At 35.1% G+C, this 23,254-nt stretch overlaps 1 protein-coding gene across 5 annotated transcripts in view; it reads left to right on the top strand.

The window, feature by feature from the left end:
- The window catches only part of LOC143241101 (uncharacterized), a 99,652-nt gene that overhangs the window by 20,890 nt on the left and 55,508 nt on the right, over nt 1–23,254 (top strand). For all 5 annotated transcript variants that reach the window (XM_076484648.1, XM_076484650.1, XM_076484647.1 and 2 more), the window contains exon 5: nt 14,823–15,226. In XM_076484648.1, the coding sequence (XP_076340763.1) occupies nt 14,979–15,226 (248 nt within the window). In that variant the 5' untranslated portion in view covers nt 14,823–14,978. The remainder of the gene's footprint in view (nt 1–14,822; nt 15,227–23,254) is intronic.

Raw genomic sequence — 23,254 nt, 5'->3', positions numbered from 1 at the left:
AAAGAGTAGCCCAAGAGTTGGCGGTGGGTGATAATGATTGCCTGCCTTCCCTCTAATCTTACACTGGTAGATTAGGGATGGCTAGCTTTCGCGAAATTCAAAACAAACCAAAGACAAGATCTAATATAGATTTTACCGACAATTCCCTTGTTTAATGTTAGGAAGTAAATGAAGTATTATATAAATATATATATATATATTCTGTTTCAATATAGTTGTAAGTAAATCGAGTGTTTTGCCATGTATTCGAACGAGTAATGTGAGTTTGTCTGCTTTTCCAGCTGAGCAATCTCTTTCTGTCTGGTTAGAATGAATCGTTTTATGCTGGAGATTAAACGTGAGCAAATACAGATATTGATAAGTTTGTTCAGTGTGTAGGTTCGTATGAAACTTAATAGTGCCTTTCAGAAATCTACATGCAAAATGACTCTGTAGCTTGACTATTTGAACTCTGTCGTTCAGCAAATAATTTCACTCGATAATATTTTACCGTTTCATCAATGTCTTTGTGAAGTTCGTTTGCCTAGAGGTAAAAAAAGAGAAATTTATGTTGGCCATTCTAGAAGTCAGAAAACTTTCCTTTCTTTGAAGAGTGGAAAAAGTATTTCGTGTTTGGTGCACAGTTTTCTAACTTTCTATCTGCTGTTTGCATCTCTGAAGTCGGTGTTTGTGTTTGTTCGTTTTCCGAATATATGATTACCTACCTTCATATCATGCAGTTAATGCCAGAACGTTTGACTTTTCATCATTTTCTGTCTGGGTAATGCAGCAGTACAACCCATGGAGAAGAAACATTATGCTTAACGTCCAGGGCATCATCCGTGAACCTTAACCTTCTCGAGCAAGGATTCATTGATAGTAACTGCTCACTTTGTTTTTATCTGGTTACCAGAATTAATGGAAACGTTCGGGATCACTTTATTTTAGCACCAGATTTATGGTTAACATGGTAAATGTTCTTATTATACCGGTACAGAAAACGAATGGTCTAATAACATTTTTAGTATGATACAACACAAAATTATAACATTTAACAGATTATTTGCAAGTCTGTAAATCACCGTCTAGTATATTTAATTGTAGAAGGTCCCATCGTTTAAACAGTTTAAATTTTTATACAAGCTTTAATTTGCATAAAACACTCGAATTTCCGAGAACTCCAGTACTGGAAAGATATTCTTTGCCATTTACACATTTTAATGTTTAAGTCACTAATTTTTCTAAAACTCTTTTTGTGATCCAGTATTTCTGCTATCTTGATTAATAATTGTTTCCTAGTTTTGCGTCATGAAGGTTAAGAAGTTTAAATGTATATAGGGTACGCTAAAGTGAAACTTGTAACATTCGTAAATTAATTTTATATGGTTTTTATTTGACATAATTTGTACGTTATTTTAATATAATTGCCAAAAAAACCTTTTGTATTTGTAAATTACAGATTTTACCAAATATTCTTGTTCATCTTTAAACAGTTACGTTTTCAACTAACAGTAAAAGTATAACATCATACTCAGGTCCATTTCAGGGCTCAGTCCATGCATGGACAAGGAGTTTTTTTTTTTTTTTTTTCCATTTAATTTTTTTTTTTGTATTTTCATATATATATATATATATATATATTTTTTGTATTTTTTCTCCTTTTTCTCGATTGAGAGAATGCTACTACTACTTGTAGTAACACAAACACTCACACAGAAAAGAAAGTATTAATAATTATTATTATTCAATACTTGAATAATAATTCAAAAAAGAGAAGAAAATAAAAATAATAATAATGATTAAAAAAGAAAATAATAATTATAAAAATAAAAAAGAAACAAGGACTAAGTGTCTAGTGCATAGTGGCCAGCTTGTGTTACATTTCTTAAATATATGTTAAAAGGGGAGAGGTATTTAGTACCATTTACATCATGTACGTGATATCTGTCGAGATCACACATTAAGTCATTTTGTGCCAATTCTTATTGAAATATTTTAGAGAATTATGCAAGAGTCTTTCAGCTATTGTATCTATGTTTGCATACTTGTGCATGAATGTGGTTGAGGTGCTACGTGGTACTTTGTATGCTGAAGTTAGTACAGAATTTTGTATACGTTGAAGTTTCTGTACATGTGTGGGTGCTATGTTAATCCAGGCAGGTGATGCATATTCTATTGTTGGTCTAATGTACGTTTTGTAGATTTTAAGTATGTTGTCTGGTGATGTTCCTTGATTTTACCTGAAAGACTTCTTGCATAGTTTGCTCTTTTCCAGATTCGTGTCAGTACATTTTAATATGTGGTAGCCACGTTAATTTTGAGTCATAGGTTAGACCTAGAAATTTAGCAGAAGTAGCAGTCAGTAAAAGTGATCCATTCATATAGAGTTTTGGTGGATCTTTTTCAGCTTATTCAGTCTGCTGAATACTATGACTTGGGTTTTGGAATATTAATTTTGATTCTGTATTTCTGGCAGTATTCTTCGATGTTATTTAGGACTGGTTGTAGGTTCGTTGCTGCTATTGACGGAGTGGGGCACTTTTCCAGACTGCTACATCGTCAGCGAACTGTGATGCATAACCTAAATTTAGGTCCGACAGAGGCATATTACTCACGTACATGATAAATAATATAGGGCTAACAACCCCTTCCTGCGGGACTCCTGCTTGGGTGAAAAGGACCCTGAGTGGGCCCCATTTACATTTACTTTACACATTCTGTTATCCAGGAAGTTGGACAGCCAGCGAATAGTTTCCTGGGGTAATGCCATTTCAAGCAATCTATGTCTTAAGTTGTTATGCCACACTGTGTCAAATGCTTTCTCAATGTCGAGAAAGCAAGCTACAGTGCATTCTTTTGTTGAAGCTGTCGGTAATTGATTCTGTAAGTCGAATCAGGTGGTCTGTAGTTTGGCGGTTTTTTCGAAATCCGTTTTGAATTTCTGGTAATTTTGAATTTTCTTCTAAGTAAACTGACAGACGATTACTAATTATCCTCTCTAATACTTTGCCAATACAACTGGTTAAGCTAATCGGGCGGTAGTTGTTTGGTTTATTCGCTGACTTTCCTTCTTTCTGGAACATTAATACTATTGCTTCCTTCCAAGAAACGGGGATATATCCAGCTGATAGTGAGAGATTAAATAGCGCTGTTAGGTGTTCATATAATCTCTGAGTGCCTTGTTTTAGGAGGATAGCTTGAATACCATCTTCTCCAGGAGCTTTGTTTTTGTGTTTTAATAGCAGTTACTACTCTGTAACAGTGATATGTTTTACCAGTTGATGAGTGCTCCAGTCTTTTGTTTTTCTTGGTGTGTAATATTGTTGACTGGAAATTTAGGTGTAAAATGCTTCTGTTTTGGTCAATAAAGTTTGTGACTGTATTATAAAAGTATCTGTTCATGTCTGGTTCATGATGTGTTTTGAACGTGTTTTCTAGGTGTTTTTAAATATCTCGGCTTTTTTCTGTGTTAGTGTATGCTGTTTCTCCATCCAGTTCCAGTGGTGGATATACTGTGTTTGTTGTTCCTGTGTTTGTAAATCTTTTCAAATGTGTCCAGAATTGTTTAGGATCAGTTTTATGATTTAGATCGGAACAGAAGGTGTCCCAGTTTTCTTGTTTCTGTTGTCTGATTAAGTTTCGTATTTTATTTCTTATTGTGTTTATCTGAGTTTTAAGTGTGGGGTTTCGATTTTGAATGTACTGTCTGCGGAGTATACGTCTGTTTTAATTAAGTGTATTATATCTTTATGTGGTTGCCATGAATGAGTTGTTGTGAAGTGTTTTTGTTTCGGTATCGAACTGTTGGCTGCATGTTTTAGACACTCAGAGATGATATGACAGTATGCATCTATATCTGATGCGTCCGCGGCAATATGTAGTACTTCTGAAGGTAAGGTTTCATTTAATATAGTTTGGAAAACTGGCCAATTAGCTTTTTTTGTAGTTCAGTTGGTCTCTCACTATGATTTTATTTAAGTGGGGGGGTGAGATTGAAGATACACCAAACTGGAAGGTGGTCACTATCTATATCGTGACCAACATGAAAATTTACGAATTTGCGACTCATATTTGACGAACACAGGCATAGGTCCAGTATTTCACTGGTGCCATGTGCGTACGAGATATGTGTCGGTGTTGCATCGTTTAATAAAGTCATGTTTGATTCGTCCAGAAATTGATAAAGTAATTTGCCATTTGCGTTTGAGCAACGACAGTTGAATGCTATATGTTTACTGTTTAGGTCGCCGATAATAATAAGATTACAGTTGCTATTATACAATATATTCAATAGATTTACATCTAACACGGTACTAGGCGAGCAGTAGATGCCCGCCACAGTAACGTCTGTCTGATTTTGCGTTTTTACATTAATAACTATAGATTCATTACTGGAAGGGATAGTAAGTTCCTGAACTATAAGTTCAGTCTTATACAATAATAAAAGACCTCTGTTTGGATCTCTATTATCCTTCCTGTCATGTCTAATAGTAGAGTAGCCGTTTAATTTAAATCTATGGTAGTTATATAGAAGAGTTTCACTAATTATGATTACATCAGGTTTTATGGAGCTTGTTGTATCTTCAATCTCATGTTTCTTGGAAGCAAGAGCACCCTGGATATTGATGTGTAGAACTGTGAAGTTATCCATGTCTAGTAGAGTTTATGATGGAGGTTAAAATTTGCGGCAAGAACTTGTGTATGTTTTTCAATATGATTTTAACAATTATGTCTGTGAGACTGTTGGTGTTTGTGGGATTTGTATATTCTGCCATTATTTCCGAGAAGGTGGAAGTTATGGCAGATGTCAATGTTGTTTCAATTGTTGTTGGTTGTGTATTTTGAGGTGGTTTTGGTATTTCCTCTTCACTTGGTAATGGTTTTCATGTCGGATGATGAATTTTAACCACTGCAGCGTATGTGTTTGTCTGTGTAGTTGTACTTTGTGGTGCTGGAGTGGTAGGTGTGGGTTCCTTAATTGTTCGTGGTGGTGGCGGCTTGTTCATGTTGGGATTTTAATTTCGTATAAGTGTGTCTTTATGGATTTATATTTCTGGCAACCTTTATAATTTGCCGTGTGTTCTTCCCCACAATTGCAGCATTTGGGTTTGGGGTTCTGTTTTGTACACTGTGTAATGTGGTGATTCTCCCACAGCCCACACAACGCGCATTTGCTTGGCATGCTGCTGCTACATGTCCAAACCTTTGGCATTGGTAGCACTGTGTGACAACCACTGCTGGTGTTTTTGTTTGTTCTACTGTGTACTTATGATACCACATAGTGATACCATTATTAATGAATTGTGTAATATCCTGGCTGTTGTCTGTGACTACTTTGATTAGGTTTGTGGGTCTTTAGTAATATTTGAAATTATACGCTCAACTGAAATGTGTTTTATGTTTTGTGTACTTAACTCTTCCTTAACGTCTTCTATGTCTATTGAATTATGTACACCTCGTATCACAAAAGATTTCGGTGTTGGTTTAGTTCCTGGTAGGTGTATTGTAATGCTTCCTGTTTTAAATGCGTCTGCAGGCCAAGCTTTTAGTAGACTGTTTAAGTCAGCGGGTTCCTGTCCTTGAACCAGAACACCGCCTCTGGGCAGACGCTTAATATTAGTAATCTTTGTATTAGGTTTGCACCTGTATATTTCTTTGGCCAATTGTGGTTGGTTGTAACTACCAGGAACTCCTTGGATTATAACTGCGTGCTTAGGTGATTTTGGTGCGATTTGTGTATGTGTGTCTGTGGTGGTTGTTCTTTGTTTAATTTGTTTTTTCTGACTTCGAGTCTGCACAAGCGTGAAGCCTTCGTCGTCAGAAAGAACTTCGTCTTTGTCTGAACATGTTTGTTTTTTGAATATCCAGGGTGGGGTTTGGGTTGCTAGTACTGCTAGTTTTTGGCATATTAAAGTCTATAACCGTAGTCCTAGGTACATTGTCTTCACATGCTGAAATCATAATATCTTTTACTAGTTTTCGTTTTTTTCGAGTCCTTACAGTATTTTCTTTAACCGGCGTTAACTTAGCTTTTAGTTCTTTTTCGGCTATGAACATTAAAGATTTTAATTTTAAATTATCATTATCTGTTTGGCCACAGTCACTAGACTTACTTTTTGTCAATGAAACAGACGGGCTTGCTCCCTCAGTCTCAGACGCTACATCGCTTTCCCTGATCTCCGACTCCCCGACCGGCATGTCGCCTCGTTGTTTAGCGAAGGGGTATTTCCTGTCTTGGGCCAATTCAAATCGTAATAAGGTCTTCTGTCTACTGGCGTAAAACTAAAATTCGAAGTGAAAAGTAAAAAACACTAACAAAATATGAAGCAAAATATAACACGTAGAAATCTAGAGCCTTTCAGAGGTATGTCCTTCCTTTACCCTGTCCAAGCGCAGCCATCTCCAAAGGCAGCCATCTAAGCGCAGCCGTTGTATACGGAAGTAATTTTCGTGGTTTGGTTTGAATTTCGCGCAAAGATACACGAGGGCGATATGCGCGAGCTCTCCTTATTTTTGCAGTGTAAGACAAGAGGGAAGGCAGTTAGTCACCACCACCCACTGCCGACTTTTGGTCAACTCTTTTACCAACGAATAGGCCCGGCATGACCAAGTGGACGAAGAGGAACTACAACGTTCCTGAACACACCCCTGCCATGGCTTTCGTTCTTACACACACTGATCTGAAGACGGAGGTTGGAAGACTTTCGAAATGTCGTCCTCTGCACTTGTATCTCTACGACAGGCAGTTGCCGTCCATTCCACAAAGATTCATCATGAATACTCTGCCTAAACAATATATCAAATAATATTGTGTTTCTTGTTGCAAACATACGCTGAATATCAAACTTTGCTATTGATTGTAATATCAAATTGAAATGTGCTTGCACGTGTTATCTTTGTTGTATTTATTTTGAAATATTAAATAAACGTAAGTGGAGATTTTCGCTATATTACAGACCATATAAGGTAAACATATGCTTATTTTCGTTGGTAGTATCGCATTTGAAAAACGTCACATACCAACTGACATCTTCAATCAATCGGGATTTTATTAGCGGCCTTAATTAAAGTGATAAAATTGAAATTGCTACCATGAATTATTACGGGTAGTTCTGCTTTTAAAATGTATATTCTGTTATCAGTCTTAGATTAATTAACAGTATTGATTAAAAAATATGATATATGCTTAATTTTACTTTTTGACATTTTTATTGTAACAATTATTTTACGTTTTAAGCTTGGTATATGGCTTTAGGACTTACTTAATCTGTTAAGCTAGTCGAACCTTATGTGATGTTATTGGGATTACGCCCGAAAATGTAACTGTGAGGGTGCCCAACGTATGAAATAATACATTTTATTAATTTTAAGTGAGGACAATACATATATATGTGGCTAGGTTTATTGCTGGGCTGATTTGAGTTATTATATTTATAACCAGATTATTTTAATTAGAAGTTAACGATAATTAGCAGAAGATGAGCACGATAAAGTACCTTATGTAGGAGGAAACATAAGGTTTCAGTTGCATTATAAATAGATAAAATAAGTTTATGAAAGGTACGTAGTAGTCTTAGATCTTAAATGCTGTTGCTGTTGTAAGGTTGAAATTGTTTGTTTGTTTTTTGAAATTCGCGCAAAGCTACATTAGGGCTATCTGCGCTAGCCGTCACTAATTTAGAAGTGTAAGACTAGGGGGAAGGCAGCTAGTCATCAACACCCACCGCCAACTCTTGGGCTACTCTTTTACCAACGAATAGTAAGATTGACCGTCACATTATAACGCCCCCACATATGAAAGGGCGAGCATGTTTGGTGCGACGGGGATTCGAACCCGCGACCCTCAGATTACGAATCGAGCGCCTTAACCCACCTGGCCATGCCGGGCCAAGGTTGAAATAGCAACATTCCATGCAAATACAGGTGGCGCAATGTAACATTATATAATTGTATTGTGAACGTGAGATGTGTTTTGACAGATGATTGATTACCTAGAGAGTTCAAATGAAAGATTCTCTCACAATACTTTATTAACAGATGCTAACAGTTATTTAGTACTTGAATAAAATAGAATAATACAAAAGATAAAAAGAAACATTATTACATAAGACAAAGAGGGAGTTGTTGTTTTTTAATTTCGCGCAAAGCTATACGAGGGCTGTCTGCGCTAGTCATTCCTAATTTAGCACTGTAAGACCAGAGGGAAGACAACTTGTCATCACCATCCACCGTCAACTCCTGGGCTACTTTTTTTTTTTTATATAAACGAATAGTGGGAGTGACCGTCATATTATAACGCCCCCACGGCTGAAAGGACGAGCATGTGTGGTGTGATGGGGATTCGAGCCCGCGACCCTCGGATTACGAGTTGAATGTCTTTTAAATATTTAATGTTACAGGTTTCCTGTGACTTTGTTGAATTAGAAATCGAAATATTTATTGTTATATGTTAAATTAGTTACATAAATATTTAATATCACGTTTACTGTGGCAAGATTGAATAAGTTATTGATAGACTTAATCTAATAGGTTTACTGTAACAGTGTTGAATTAGTTTCTGATTTTTTTTTATATTACATGTTTGCTGTGGCAGTGTTAAATTAGTTAGTGGACTGGTTAATGCTACATAATTACTGTGACAGTACTGAGTGACTGACAGTAATAGTTTTGAGTAAGTAATTTCAAAGATATGGTTTTTGTTTACAATCTCAAATAAAATATTAGCAGACCTGACACTTGTGTACTATGAATTGTCAAGGTATTTACGTTCTACCAGACGTTAGTGATAATCTTATTGTTTTACTGCATTTGATTTAGGTTTAAAGCTTATATGCTTTAACTAGCAAAACATTAAATTAACGACGTGTTTCTCCTCATCATACAAATTGGTTCAATAATTCGTTATTATTCGATGTGTGTTTTATATATGTATACATATAACTTGCCAGTATTTTAATATATTTAACCTACATTTCTAATTCCTCTCAATCACTACTGTTACTGGTAGCACGCTTCAACAACCTTTTCTAATCCCTCCCTTCCTCTGTAATGTTCGCTTTATCTGTTTGTTGTAGGCCTAATTTATAGTTATAACTAATCATCATGAAGAACGTATGTAAACACTGACATATTTATTAAGTACATTTGAAAAATATTTTGTGTTCAGAGAATTTAGTTGAATTTTATTTTAAAAAGTAAAACACAGAGCATTAAAGGCAAAAATTAATCAAATTGTACTGAAAGTAGAAAAATTTAAATTGTTATAAACAACTAAGGGTATATTACATATTTGTGAACGCAATGCAATATAAATAAAAGAGGCAAGACAGAGAGAGGTTTGTTTGTTGTTTTTAATTTCGTGCAAAGCTACACGAGGGTTATCTGCGTGAGCCGTTCCTAATTTAGCAGTGTAAGACTAGAGGGAAGGCAGCTAGTCATCACCACCCACCGTCAACTATTGAGCTACTCTTTTACCAACGAATAGTGGAATTGACCGTAAAACTATAAAGCCCTCACGGCTGAAAGGGCGAGCATGTTTGGTGTGACGGGGATTCGAACCTACGATCCTCAGATTACGAGTCGAACGCCTTAACCACCTGGCTATGCCGGGCCAGATAAGACAGTATCAAGTTTATGAAATGCTTTCATATAACGTATATGAAACTCCAAATGTAAATTACTAAAGAAAATATCAATTTGCATTTCTGCTAAAAATACAGACGTCTAAAAGACCTATAAATCCGTTGCAAAATCTCAATAAGTCAGGCCTTATTTTAAGCAAAAACATCTGATGAGCTAGATCAGTGTGTATTGTGTGTGTATGTGTGTGTTTTGTTCTTTTTTCTTACAGCAAAGCCACATCGGGCTATCTGCTGTGTACACCGAGAGGATTTTAACCCCTAATTTTAGCGTTATATGAATCCGAAGGCTTACCGCTCTCCCACCGGGGAAATAATCTGTGTCACATACAATCAATATTATGCGTCATTTCTACAAAATGGGTTCAGGGCACTTCGGCTGTTAAGATAATTGGATTACCATGTACACGCTCCACGTTTGGTATTGCTGGCGCTAAAAATATTGCTAAAAAAATAAAAAGAGAAAAAAGGCCTCATTGATTAAAATAGTCCCCCAGTGGCACAATGACATGCTCACGGACTCATAACGTTAAAAACTGGGTTTCGATAACCGAGGTGAACAAAGTAAAGATACCCCTTTGTGTTGTTTTGCGCTTAAAAACAAAACAATCAATCAAACAATAGTATATTAATTTACTTTAGCCTTGCCTAAAAGAATTTCAAGCTCCACAGCTATTGAGGATTCCCTCTTGTTTTCGAAAGAATTGTTTGTTTGTTTTGGAATTTCGCACAAAGCTACTCGAGGGCTATCTGTGCTAGCCGTCCCTAATTTAGCAGTGTAAGACTAGAGGGAAGGCAGCTAGTCATCACCACCCACCGCCAACTCTTGGGGTACTCTTTTACCAACGAATGTTTTCGAAAGAAAGAAATTAAAGAAATCCGCCAACAGTTTATTAATGTATTAATATGATTTTTTAATATTATAAAAATAATAAATAAAACGTATTTGAGCAAAAGCCAATCTAGTTGCGATACGGCCCTTTAACAGTTCATTAAAATAATAAAATGATATAATTATATCATTTTCGTTTTTAATTATATAAAAATGGAAAATAAAATATAATTGAGCAAAAGCCAATTTAGGTGCAATACACTTTTCTATTTGTTTAGCATTGTGTCATCTCACTTATTGATCCCAGTGCCCTGAAGCAGCGTGTTTCTTCCCACGCTTATCCCGTGTACCTCAATGTGTGTCAGTGAATGCTGCTGTTTACTTTATGTTCGAGTTTATAGCTGTTCCTAGTTATTATGTTAGGACAAGGAAAGAAGAGGAAAGCTGATCCTGAATGTCTTGTTTTTAAAGAACTACTTCGTTATTGAATCACGTAACAAAGCGTTTTGCTTAATATGCAACGAAACTATCGCAATGCCAAAATAATACAACATTCGTAGACATTACCTAACCAAGCACTCATCAAACTATTATCAGTTCACGGGAAAGTTATTATGTTTAGACAAATTCGAAACCTTGAAATGTAACTTATCGTCACAGCAGTTTGTGTTTAAGAGAAAGAAAGCCGGGAATAAAACTGCAACAAGAGCAAGTTTCCGAGAGGCACATCTGTTACTCAAGCAAGGAAAACCAGTTACAGATGATGAGCTAATTAAATTATGTATGATTGAAGCAGTCGAAGATATGTACCCAGAAAAAGCAGACTTATTTAAGGCTATTAGCCTTTCGGCGAATACAGTTGCTCGTAGAGTTTAGGACATTGGAAGCAATATTGTGTCTCAGGTGAAAGACAAGGTCAAAGAGTTCGAGTGCTTTTCCATCACTCTTGATGAGTCAACAAGTGTGTCCGACACTTTACAGTTGCTGTTATTTATTCACGGAGCCAATATTAATTTTGAAGTAACTAAAGAATTAGCTTCTGTGCACAGAATGCATGGAACAACCACGGGTGAGGACATTTTCAAAGAGGTCCAAAAATAACTAACACAGTACAATCTGGAATGGAAACAGCTTAAGTGCGTTACAACAGATGATGGTAAAAATATGTTTGGTACAGGAAATGTCATAGTTGGGCAAATTTGCAAAACTGTTGATAGTGTGGGTTGCTCTGCCCATGGTTTGCCACTGTATTATTCATCAGCAGATACTGTGTGGAAAATATCTGGATTTGTCATGTGTCATGGAACTTGTAGTTTCAACAGTGCACTTCATTTGCTCTCTTGGACTCAGCCATCAGCTCCCCAGTGGCTCAGCGGTATGTCTGCGGACTTACAACGCTATAAACAAGGTTTCGATACCCGTGGTGGGTAGAGCACAGATAGCCCATTGTGTAGCTTTGTGCTTAATTCAAAACAACAACAGTTCAATGGCTTAGCTGGGGGAAGTTTATGCCACGATATTTTGAGTTTAGAACTGAGATTGAAATTTTCTTAAATGGAAAGAACCGCCCTCAACTGCTGTGTACAGCGAGGTGAAAGCATTTCGGCAAACACTAATCTTTTTGAGTCCCAGCTGATGAGGAGCTGCTTCACACACTTTTCACGTTGTGAGAAGTTCAAGGAGCGTTTTTCTGATCTTGATGCGAGAGCAACAGAAATAAGGGTCTTCCAAAACCTATTTAATTGTGTTATTGATGAACTGCCACCTGAATTTCAAATGGAAGTGAATGATCTGCAATCCAATGATATGTTGAAGGGCAAATAAAAAGGAGGGAAGCTGATAGAGTTCTATAAATGCCTTCCAAGTGATCAGATCAGTCTTATTTAATGAGCATTTGCAGTCACTTTTGATGAAAGGACTACTAACTCTGAACCTCAATTAAGTGTAATTTTGTCAGAAAAGCACCAGTTTCATGCTTCTCACTAATGCTAAAAAAAGACAATTGTGCATCTTAAATATTTTCATATGTTCTCTTATGAGAAATAAGTCAGTGATGTATTCTGTATGCATCCCTACCTAATTTTACCACGACCCCTCTAGACCGTGAAGCGTAAAAGGTCTACGTCCAAGTCCTTGTCCAAAAAGGTTTGGAGGTTCCTGGAACTCTTGTCAAATGACTTGTGTGGATCATTTACAAAAAAAGAAAAAGAAAAAGTAGATACAAAGATATCTGAGTCTTGAGATGCGTGAATTACTTGTACATAGTTATAGTAATAAATCATTTGTTTTTTATATTACATTTAAGCATTATAATTGTAGATTAACCTTTATTAGAAACACTGTACGGTCCTGGACGTCTGTATGAAAGGTTCATAATCAAGAATCGTTAGTATCAGTGAAATGAGAAAGAAGTTATAGTTTCAAAGTTGAATGTTGTTACCCATATTTGCCTAACACGGTCACATGACAATAGTACGTAACACAAGTTTGTGTTTAACATAATCGCGTAGGAACCTTTCTTATGTATTGCAGCTGCTACTAGAGTAAGTTACAGCGAACGTGTAAATGCGTTTTTGAAATACCGTTTACGCTTATTTTGCTTGGCTCTGTTTCCACTTATTTTTAACTAGACTTGGAAAAATAAACAGTCTAAAAATATTGGTATTTTATACTTAGAAGTTTGTTCTTATTCACAACTTCTTCGTGATTGGTTCAACCACCAGCAGCTGATTCATTAAAGCCAATCAGTGCTACCGAGGGTGTGGCGATTTGCTGTAACGTCGCAGGGAGTGTCAGCTGCTCAACACCCGCCATCAAAGAACTTGAAGACTTTGAAGTACGATATTGTGTTAATATTTGGCACCACTGGACAGTACGGCCTGTAATTTAGATCTTTTTCAAGTCTTCTTGTGACAGCAGACTAGAGATTTTGAATGACTGTAGACCTGAAGTTTCAATTCAAGTAAAATGTAAGATTTCGGATTGCATGGGTATTCACCGTCTATAATGCTTCATCGTAATCTTCTGCAGAGATTAACTTATTTTGTAAGATTGACTTGTCTTCGATATCTTTTTGTTTTGCTTTTTTGACAACAGGCGGAGACATTCATTAAACTTGTGTGAGTATATATATGTGTATGTGTCTACAGGTATGTCAGTCTTCTAGTCTTTCCAACTTGCGAGGAAGTTTGTCACAAGAGAATATTAAGCCGATGATATCAGCTTCCTAGCTTCCCTTGTAAAGTTTCTGTCATTAACATCATGTAACATACAGTTTCACCAGACCATAAACAGGCTAAAATACGCTTGGATCTATATATATGACAAGATAGATTAACTGCTGTGTTTTATGTGGATAATATCCTTATCTATCTATCAGTTGTTCATGAATTGCGTGTTCCCCCCCCAAAAAAAAAAGAAAGCTTTTGCCAGCTCTTAATAAATGTTTATTTTGTCAAACTGTCCATGTAAGTATTGTTTGAGATCATTTTCTGTATACGAAAGCTGAAATTCTCGCTTTTTTATTGTTCGACGTTGATTGATAATCTATGAAAAAACAAGTTATATCTATAATGATATATGGTAAGTTTCTGAATGAAGTCGGAGATATTTTAAGTGTAAGAAGTCTGTAGTTTTGTAACAAATTGTTAAATCGATAACCTACTGAAACAAGTAGCCACTACAAGCTAACGACCACTACATGACACATTTTAATTGAAGTGTACCGTAAATTTAGGACAACATGTACCTTGAGTAAAACTGTCTGAAACCGAAGTTAGCTTAGCGAACAAGAATAGTTTTTTCTTTGTTGATACATTTGTGTCGAATTAACGCTTTTCACAAGAAACTGTGGATAGTTTAACATCTAACTATAAGGAACAATAATATGTTGTAGGGGCGGGTGTTTAGAATTTAACACTGCTACGTACCGAAGTCTTCCATATGACAGCCTTATACGCGTTTTTGTGGTCAAGTGTCCAATCTGTGTCTTCAGTGCAAGACCTCGAGCTTCCTCGTCTTCCAATGAATGTCACATATAATTCTTCCTTCACCTAAACGATGTTTCTTCAGAAAAATCTTTTATATTGTTTAGTAAACCTGGCTGAACATTATTATCGTGGAAACTGTCTTATGAAACTTTTTATATAACATCAGACTACGTAGCTGTTGTTTTTTATTATTGTACTTATCACCTTTTCTCGTATACTGAAAGTAGTTGTTCTCCTAAAAAAAGTAAGTCTTCCAGGTACTTTTACCACCATAAAGTATAACTTGTTTTTATCTATACATCAAATGTGCTAGCTCTTTATATATGGTCAGGGTCGGACTCGGCTCCGGGTTCTGATAGGCTACTATTCTGCGGTAATTTTCAGTACTGCTGTCAGAGTTGTGGACCGAAGCGTTCATGAACCCTTCCCAATAGGACGTGTATAAATTACACTGGACTTGTTTCAGTTCGGATCAAGCTCTACTCTCTTGAATTTGAGGCGTATTCGCCCAAACGTTCTACAGAGTCCGCCGGGAACATTATGGATCGAAGCAGTTTACATTATGCAATGTGGATAGAAGCGACTCGTCGTCTTGTCATCAGAACTGGCATTCATTTTGCATTTAAGGACCACCGTCAGAGACCGCCTCATCTAACCGTAGATAAATTATGGAAAAGAAATATTCCAGCATTTCTCCCACAACAATCTCGAAAGCGTAGGAGGAAAAATAACAGGAGATGGAAATGTTGGGGTCGGAGTTGTGGTAAAAGGCTTCGAAGTGTTGTGAGGTAAGTAGATAACCCTACATGTCATACACAGACTTGTAATGAATGTGTTGTTCCCATTCAAAGAAAGACTTAGGGAGATTTTTATAAAAAGATTGCTTATCAACAAATAATATATCTTTCCTATTTCAAATATAGTATATCGTATACAGTTTTAATAATTTGTGGGGAAAGACTAAACAATACTTGGTGTACAATTTCAATGAAATTGAATATTTTTAACTCACAATTATAAAAATACTTTGAAGAGTTGAAGGTAAAGCAAGTCTTGCATTTTATTGGTATTTATATATCGTTGTCGTGAGACACTCACTAAAGTATTTTAAATGAAGCAGACCAATAGGGAATACTTCGCTAACATAATATATATTAGATGTTGTTGTGAAAAAACAGTTCAAAATAATCTAAATGAAAAAGTTTGTGCAAGTTGTTACTGCACAAAACAGTTTGAAGTAAATGCAACTGCAGTAGTTGCTGTAAACTAGATGGAAATTTGTTCGATGTAGTCTTAATATATTACTTCAAAGTACTTCAGGTTGACCAGATCTACAGGTGGCATTTGACTGAAATGTTCCTAAGTCTTTGCTCTGGTATAGAACACTTTAATGTATCAAAAATAAAATGGGTGGTACAAATGACAGTAAATTTGCTATGAATATTTATGAATTGTTGGTTTATTGAGACACTTTGAAGCATTTTAAGTGATATAAGTCTAAAGTTGGCATTTTACTGAAATCTTTATAGAGGTGTGTAAGTTATTGCCCTCATAAGGCACTTTGAATTAGAGCAAATAAAACAGGCTCTTAGCTGATGTCCTACTGAAATCATCATGGTATTTAGAAGTCATGGTTGTGACATAAGGCACTTTGAAATATTACAGTTATCTGCTTAGACTGACTGATATATAATCTTTGTAGACAACAGTTTTGTGAAACTGAATTTTACAAATCTTTAGATAATCTTGCAACAGTTTCATTAAATGGATTTCTGTATATTATTGTAGACAGCCAATTGCATTTTTATATAGATTAATTTCTCTCTCTCTCTTTATATATATATAAAGGTGGACAAAAAATGGCCTCCATTGAAAATGTTGTTAATTTGTTACATCTTTATTAGATAACAGAAAAATATGTAAAACTACATGCTTTTAGAACACACTTGACAAGATTTGTTCAAATATTATCTCAAATCCTAATTTTAACATTGTCTTTCCTAAATATTTGAACTTTTCATGATTTTAGTCACATTTTGTGATAGAAAGTGTTGTGCACCTCTTGTAGTTTCTATATTCTTACAAGAATCTTGTTACATTGACTTCTGTAAGTTCTTAAAGTGAGTCTTGCAATACTTATTTTTGCAATTTTTGTGGACAGTTTTGTCATAGTCTTGTTAAAATGGCTTACATTCTCGTTTTAGATTAACTTTTCTGTATTTTTGTAGTTAGTCTTAGAAATAAATAGTAAGACTAGTATCTGTTTATCATGGTAGATATTGCCACAAATGGTTATATTGACTTCTTTATTCATACTTTTTTTAATCTTTGCAGATAGTCTTGTAACTGTCTTATTAGTTTAAAACTCTGTGCTTTTTCTCTGGTGTTCTCATAACTCTCTTATTACATTTTGTTGTTTTCTACATTGTTATAAGCCAGTTTGCAGCAATCTGTAGTTAAATTTTTGATTCTGTGTTCTTGTGTATAGTCTTACAACTGTCTTAGGTCTTTTCGTTTGTATCTGTGTGTAAATGGTTTTCAACTATGTTATTAGATATTGCCATGGACAGTTTGAAGGCTGTTTTTCAGCTTTTATTCTTTACATCAATGTAGACAGTCTTACAAGTACAGAATATGAGGTTTTAGAGTCTAGTTTTCTGCATATACAGTGTAATTTTCTTGTTTGTGTAGACAGTCCACTATATCTTCTTTAATTTACGGTTACAGTCCCATAATTTGTTTAGACTGACTTCTTCACATCCTTACTTGGAAATGCCCTAACTGTCAGATTAGATTAATTGTGTTGTATTATTATAACTATTGTTTTTCTATTTTCCAGGTTTGCTGCCCATTTCCATGTTAATTCTTTCACTGACACATTTATAGATAAAAACCAGGTTTATTTTGTATTATATAAATATTTATATCCCCATGAATGTTCTTAGAAATAATTGCCTGAAATATGTCAGAGATGACTTTGTCATATAAAATTATTATTCATGCATTTATTTACAAAATTTACAAATTAATATGCAATATTTGTGAATCTTTAATTATACACTTATTTAATTTATTGTATAGCTACTTCTTAGATTTTGTTTTTATGGTAAACACAAAACTACACAATGAACTATTTGTTCTCTTGACCACCACATGTATCTATAGGGGAACATTTATATGACTATGACAGTAAAAGCAACTGTTCAAAAAGTGGACCTTTCTTTTTCAATGGTAGGGTAATTGAACGAGTGGTATATATAGATGAAGTTTAGTGACATCATGAAGGCCACCCGGTTTTTTTTCCAGAAAACGTAGATATTCACCCCTTCAACTGCCTTTTTTGGTTTCAAAGTATATTTCCATATAGGTATTTATCCTTGGAAATACCTTTTTCATTTTAAAATATGTTCTTGTAGATGTATATATCCTTCAAACTACGTTATTTCGTTTTAAATGTTCTTGTAGATGTCCTTCCAACTCTCCAGTTAAATTTCTTTATATCCAATTACACAGTTTTGAATCTTTATTGTTTAGATTTAAAGCTTATTTTTTTGTAAACAATAATACTTGCTATAAAATATTCGTATTAGACCTATTATATGGGGTAGCACAAAACTATGTTTCCTATTTTAATGTTTAATATTTAAATAATTAAAAAAACTACAACCATGTGGGTTTCAGTATCTTGTAGTCCAATTCAGTTTGTACCATCACGTTTTTGGTGTTTTTTGTTTGTTTGCATGTTTTTTTTCATTCCATTGAATAATATTACCCCTTAAAATAGCAACCATGTAAGAAAAGGCTGAATGCGTCATTTGGCTTTCAGAGTGAGCCAATTTCTTGACCTGCGTATTTGCCAAACATTGCTTCACTATTCTTCTTTCTTTAGGGAAATCTTAAGAACATTGTGTATCCTACATCTGCAGTAAACATGACGAAGCTAAAGAACAGGATAATGGATGTCATCCTCACTGTAACTGTAAACATTTTACAGCGAACATAGACGGAACATGAATATCGGTTAGATATTCTGAGAGCTGCTAATGGTACTCATATGAAAGTCTGCTGGCACATCAATAAAAACTGTATGAGTTTGGCTACAACGTGTTGAAGACTTCACGGTTGTATATATTTTTTTTTAGTCATGTGATTATCACATTTTAAAATAGGAAATATAATTTTGGGCTACCTTGTATTTTTAACACTAAATTTTTTAATTAGGCCCTTAGGGATTTTCAAGAGTTAGAAGAATGTATACAAACAAGAATAACAGTATTCCCACTGTAGTACGTTCGCAATTTTCTGTGCTAACGACCGTTTCTCTCAGGCCATAGCTCCTCAGGCCGACTACGACACAAACAACACAATAGTGGTCAGTGATTGCATATTTGTATAGAAGTTTAGTAACATCATAAAGGCCACCCGTTTTTTTTTTCCAGGAAATGTTTATTTTTCTATGTACTATTGTAAGCGTCTCGTTTCCGCTACAATGTAACCAATGACAGGGTGTATGTGAAACGGTGTTAGGAATATTTTAATTTAGAAAATGGCAAAATATATGTACATTTAAACTATACTTAAGTGTTGAAGTAAAATAACGGTGACACTTGGAGACTGATTTAAAGAAGACATACTAATTAATTTATAAAATCAGGTATTAAAAATTATCCTAAACAAATAGTAAGTTTTAGGAAATTCAGCTTTCATATTACATGAAAAAATAAGCAAAGAAAAAATATTTTTCTTACAGAGATGAAACTAGTGAATGGATATCACTGATTCCTGGATCTAGATTAATTCAGAAAGGTTGAACAGTATTTACATAAGCTTCTTTTATTTCTTTGTCTGCTTTAGTTTTGAATCCTGTTTCAATGCCGATGAGAATAACATCGTTTATGGAATGACCGGGTTGGTTAAAGTGTTGAGAAACAGTGAGATTTTTTTCGTTGTAAATAGAAGATTTATAGTTGTTGAAACGTTCTGTAAGAGTTATGTCCTACACATTGGTGATTGCATTTTTTACATTGTATAAGGTAAATGGTGTTTTTTTTTGTTTCACAAGTGATTTATTTGGATATTTTAAAGTTGTTTTTTTATGAGTCTGGTTTTTATGAACTTGCAGGTTTGACAATGAGCTTTATTGCATGGACGACAATCATTTTTGGGTGGGATGTAACTCACTTTTGTGAGGACAACGATATCTGTTAGAGTTCTGGTTTTTCGGAAGAACACAAAAGGAACTTTTGGAAATATCTGTTTAAGACGATCGTTGAGCTATAGGAGATGAAAATGTTTTTCAGCATTCGTGAAACGTTTCTGAGTTTAAACTTTTAGCTAATAATAATAGAAATTATATTCGAAAGTTTAGTGTGAGTCTGATTTACGATATTTTTTCGCTGAGTGTTGTTAGCCTTTTCAAGTTGTCTGTCGATTTCGGTATCTTTATATCCTCTTTATAACATGGTTTGTTTTAGATGTTTGATGTGTTTCATTTGAGCATAGTTTCTTTGTTCTAAAAACTTGAATGTACGTAATGTTTCGTTTAATGTGACAGGGGTGACAGCTTTTATAATGAAGCTATTGTGGTCTGTCTAGAGGTTTTTGTAAAGTCAATGTGTAAAATCCGTTTTTTAGGAAAACTGTGATGTCAACAAAGCTAATCTGAGTAGGCTAGTAATCGCAGATAAACTTGATTGTTTTGTAAAAGGAGTTTGCATTTGTGATAAATTGTTTAACTAAGTGATTTAAGACCGGCTGTCCAAATGAAAAATGTGTCGGCTACGTAACGTTTTCATATACAGGACTGAGTTTTAAAAGTTGGTTTTCAATGTGACCCATAAAAATGTTGGCATAATTGGAAGCCATTTTGGTACCCATTGCAGTATCGTGAACCTGAATGTAATTTAATAACGAGCATTACATTCAGGTTAACAGTGTTGAAAAGAAACGAAGGACCAACAAGCCAGTATGTTGATATATGGCGAAATATATTATTTAAAAAAGTAGAACAAGGAAAGATGCAAATTACGGTGAAGCAATGTGACAAGAGGTAAAAGTACGTCTTGTAACTCCTGAAGATGACGCTGATCAGGTCGAAACTTGTAGAGTTCCAACTTAAAGTGGAACCAGTGCTGTTTCAGTAGAGTTTTAAATAGCGTCAATATGAAATGTTTTTAATTTATTGTGATTTTAATTATAATTAATTATAATCATGTTCCGCCGTCTTGGAAAAGGTGCTCACAGCATATCAGTTGTAAACTTTCTCAAAACTGTCCAGTTCTATTTATACCCTTACAGACAGCCTGGAAACTTCATAGGTTTTAAGCTCTATATTCTTGTGGACAGTCCAACAACTGTTATGTTATATTGTTTTTGTTGTCGTTTCTCATACCATTGTAGGCAATCTAGTAGCATTACTACCTCTATTATATAGTCTTATAAGAGAGTACCACAACTGTGTGATTAGATTAACATTCCACATTGTTTTGTGACAGTTCTGTAATTTACCGATTATATAGTTTGGCTTGCAGATATAATATTAGGTTTTAGTTTTCATACTCTTAGAGATAGGTTTAGGGTATATTAATAGATTTTATTGTTCATGTTCTCATAGACAAGCTTACAGGCATAAACGCATAATATTAGGTTTTATTGTCCATGTTCTCGTAGACAGGCCCACAGGTATATTAGGTTTTATTGTCCATGTCCTCATCGGCAGGCTCACAGGTATATAAGATTTTATTGTCGACGTTTTGGCGGACAAGCCGCAGGTATATTTTTAGGTTTTATTCTTCTTATCGACAGGCCTACATACAGCCATATGAAAAAATTAAGACACCCTATGAAAGCCTGTGCATTTTTGTAACATTTTTGGATATATAGATATTTAATTTCAATTTTAACAATACTGAGATATCATAGGAATATAACTAAACAATTAAAACTGAAGAAAAGACTTTTCAAGATCTTCTGTAAATGTAATTCTACAAAAATGCATATTCTAATTGAGGAAATGTTAGGACACCCTACCCCCTAATAGCTAGTGTTACCCCCTTGGCTGAAATAACTGCAGTGAGACGCTTCTTGTAGTCATCTACCAGTCTCTGACATCGGTCTAAAGAAAGTTTGCACCACTCCTCAATGCATAATTCTGTCAGCTGTGATATGTTTGAGGGGTTTCTTGCATGTACAGCCCGTTTCAAGTCACCCCACAGCATCTCAATGGGATTAAGATCTGGGTTTTGACTCGGCCATTCCAGGACTCTCCATTTCTTAGTTTTCAGTCAGTCCTTGGAGGATTTATTGGTATGTTTTGGGTCACTGTTGCAGGGTCAAGTTCCGTTTCAGCTTTAATTTCCTTACAGATGGACTCACATGTTCCTCAAGCACCCTCTGATACACAGTAAAATTCATGGTGGATTCTATGATTGTGAGCTGTCCAGGTCCTGCTGCAGCAAAGCAGCACCAAACCATGACACTTCCACCTCCATGCTTTACAGTTGGTATGAGGTTCTTTTCCTGGAATGCTGTATTTGGTTTACTACAAACATGTCCTCTGTTATGGTGTCCAAATAATTCAATTTTGGATTCATCTGTCCAAAGAACATTATTCCAGAAGTCCTGGTCTTTGTCTACATTCTCTCTGGCAAACTTCAGTCTGGCCTTGATGTTTCTCTTAGAGAGCAAAGGTTTCCTCCTTGCACACCTCCCATGCAAGTTACACTTGTGCAGTCTCTTTCTGATTGTAGAGGCATGCACTTTCACATCAACAGTAATCAGAGGCTGCTGTTGGTCCCGTGATGACATTTTAGGGTTTTTGGAGACATCTTTTAGCATCTTGCGGTCTGCTCTCGGGGGGAACTTGCTTGGTCGACCTGGGCATATTGGCAGTTGTTTTGAAAGCCTTCCACTTGTTGACTATTTTCCGGACAGTGGAATGGCTGATTTCAAATTCTTTTGAGATCTTTTTAAATCCCTTACCAGATTCATAAGCTGCTACAATTTTCTTTCTGAAGGCCTCAGACGGCTCTTTTGCTCTCACCATGGTGCTCACTCTCACTTCAACAGTCAGGAGCACACCAAACTAAATGTCTGAGGTTTAAATAGGGCAAGCCTCGTTCACAATGCTGAGTAACGATCTTCTAATCATGTGCACCTGGTGTAATACACCTATGTGTGAGTTTAGCCATTTTAAGTAGCAATAAATGTGGGGGTGTCCTAACTTTTCCTCAGTTAGAATATGCATTTTTTTTAGAATTACATTTTACAGAAGATCTTGAAAAGTCTTTTCTTCAGTTTTAATTGTTTAGTTATATTACTTTAATCTCTCAGTATTGTTACAATTGAGATTAAATATCCATTTATCCAAAATTGTTACAAAAATACACAGGCTTTCATAGGGTGTCCTAATTTTTTCACATGACTGTATATGTTATTAGTTTTTATTGCCCATATTCTTGTAGACAAACCCAAAGGTATATCATTATGTTCTATTGTCCATGTTATCGTAGACAATCAGCATGTGTATTATTAGGTGCTCTATTGTCCAACTTTTGAGAGGCATGCCTGCGTGTAATACATATTACATTACTGTATTAGGTTTTACCGTCCATGTTGTAGATAGCTTTACACATGTTAAAGAGTAACACCAGTTTAAAAAAGAAAGAGAACTGCTTAAGTGAGGACTTGTTCATAAAAGTGGTTCTAATATATGTCGCTTATTGTTAGATGATTTTGTGGGAGTTTGAAGAAACTTAATAAGGTTATTTTTAGAGGCTTTACATGTTACATATATATAAAAATGTTTTATTCAGTCT

This window comes from Tachypleus tridentatus, chromosome 13 (genome assembly GCF_004210375.1).
Source record: "Tachypleus tridentatus isolate NWPU-2018 chromosome 13, ASM421037v1, whole genome shotgun sequence".
Taxonomy (NCBI): domain Eukaryota; kingdom Metazoa; phylum Arthropoda; class Merostomata; order Xiphosura; family Limulidae; genus Tachypleus; species Tachypleus tridentatus.
Note: the sequence above shows the minus strand (reverse complement) of the source record. Positions and strands in the feature narration are given on the sequence as shown.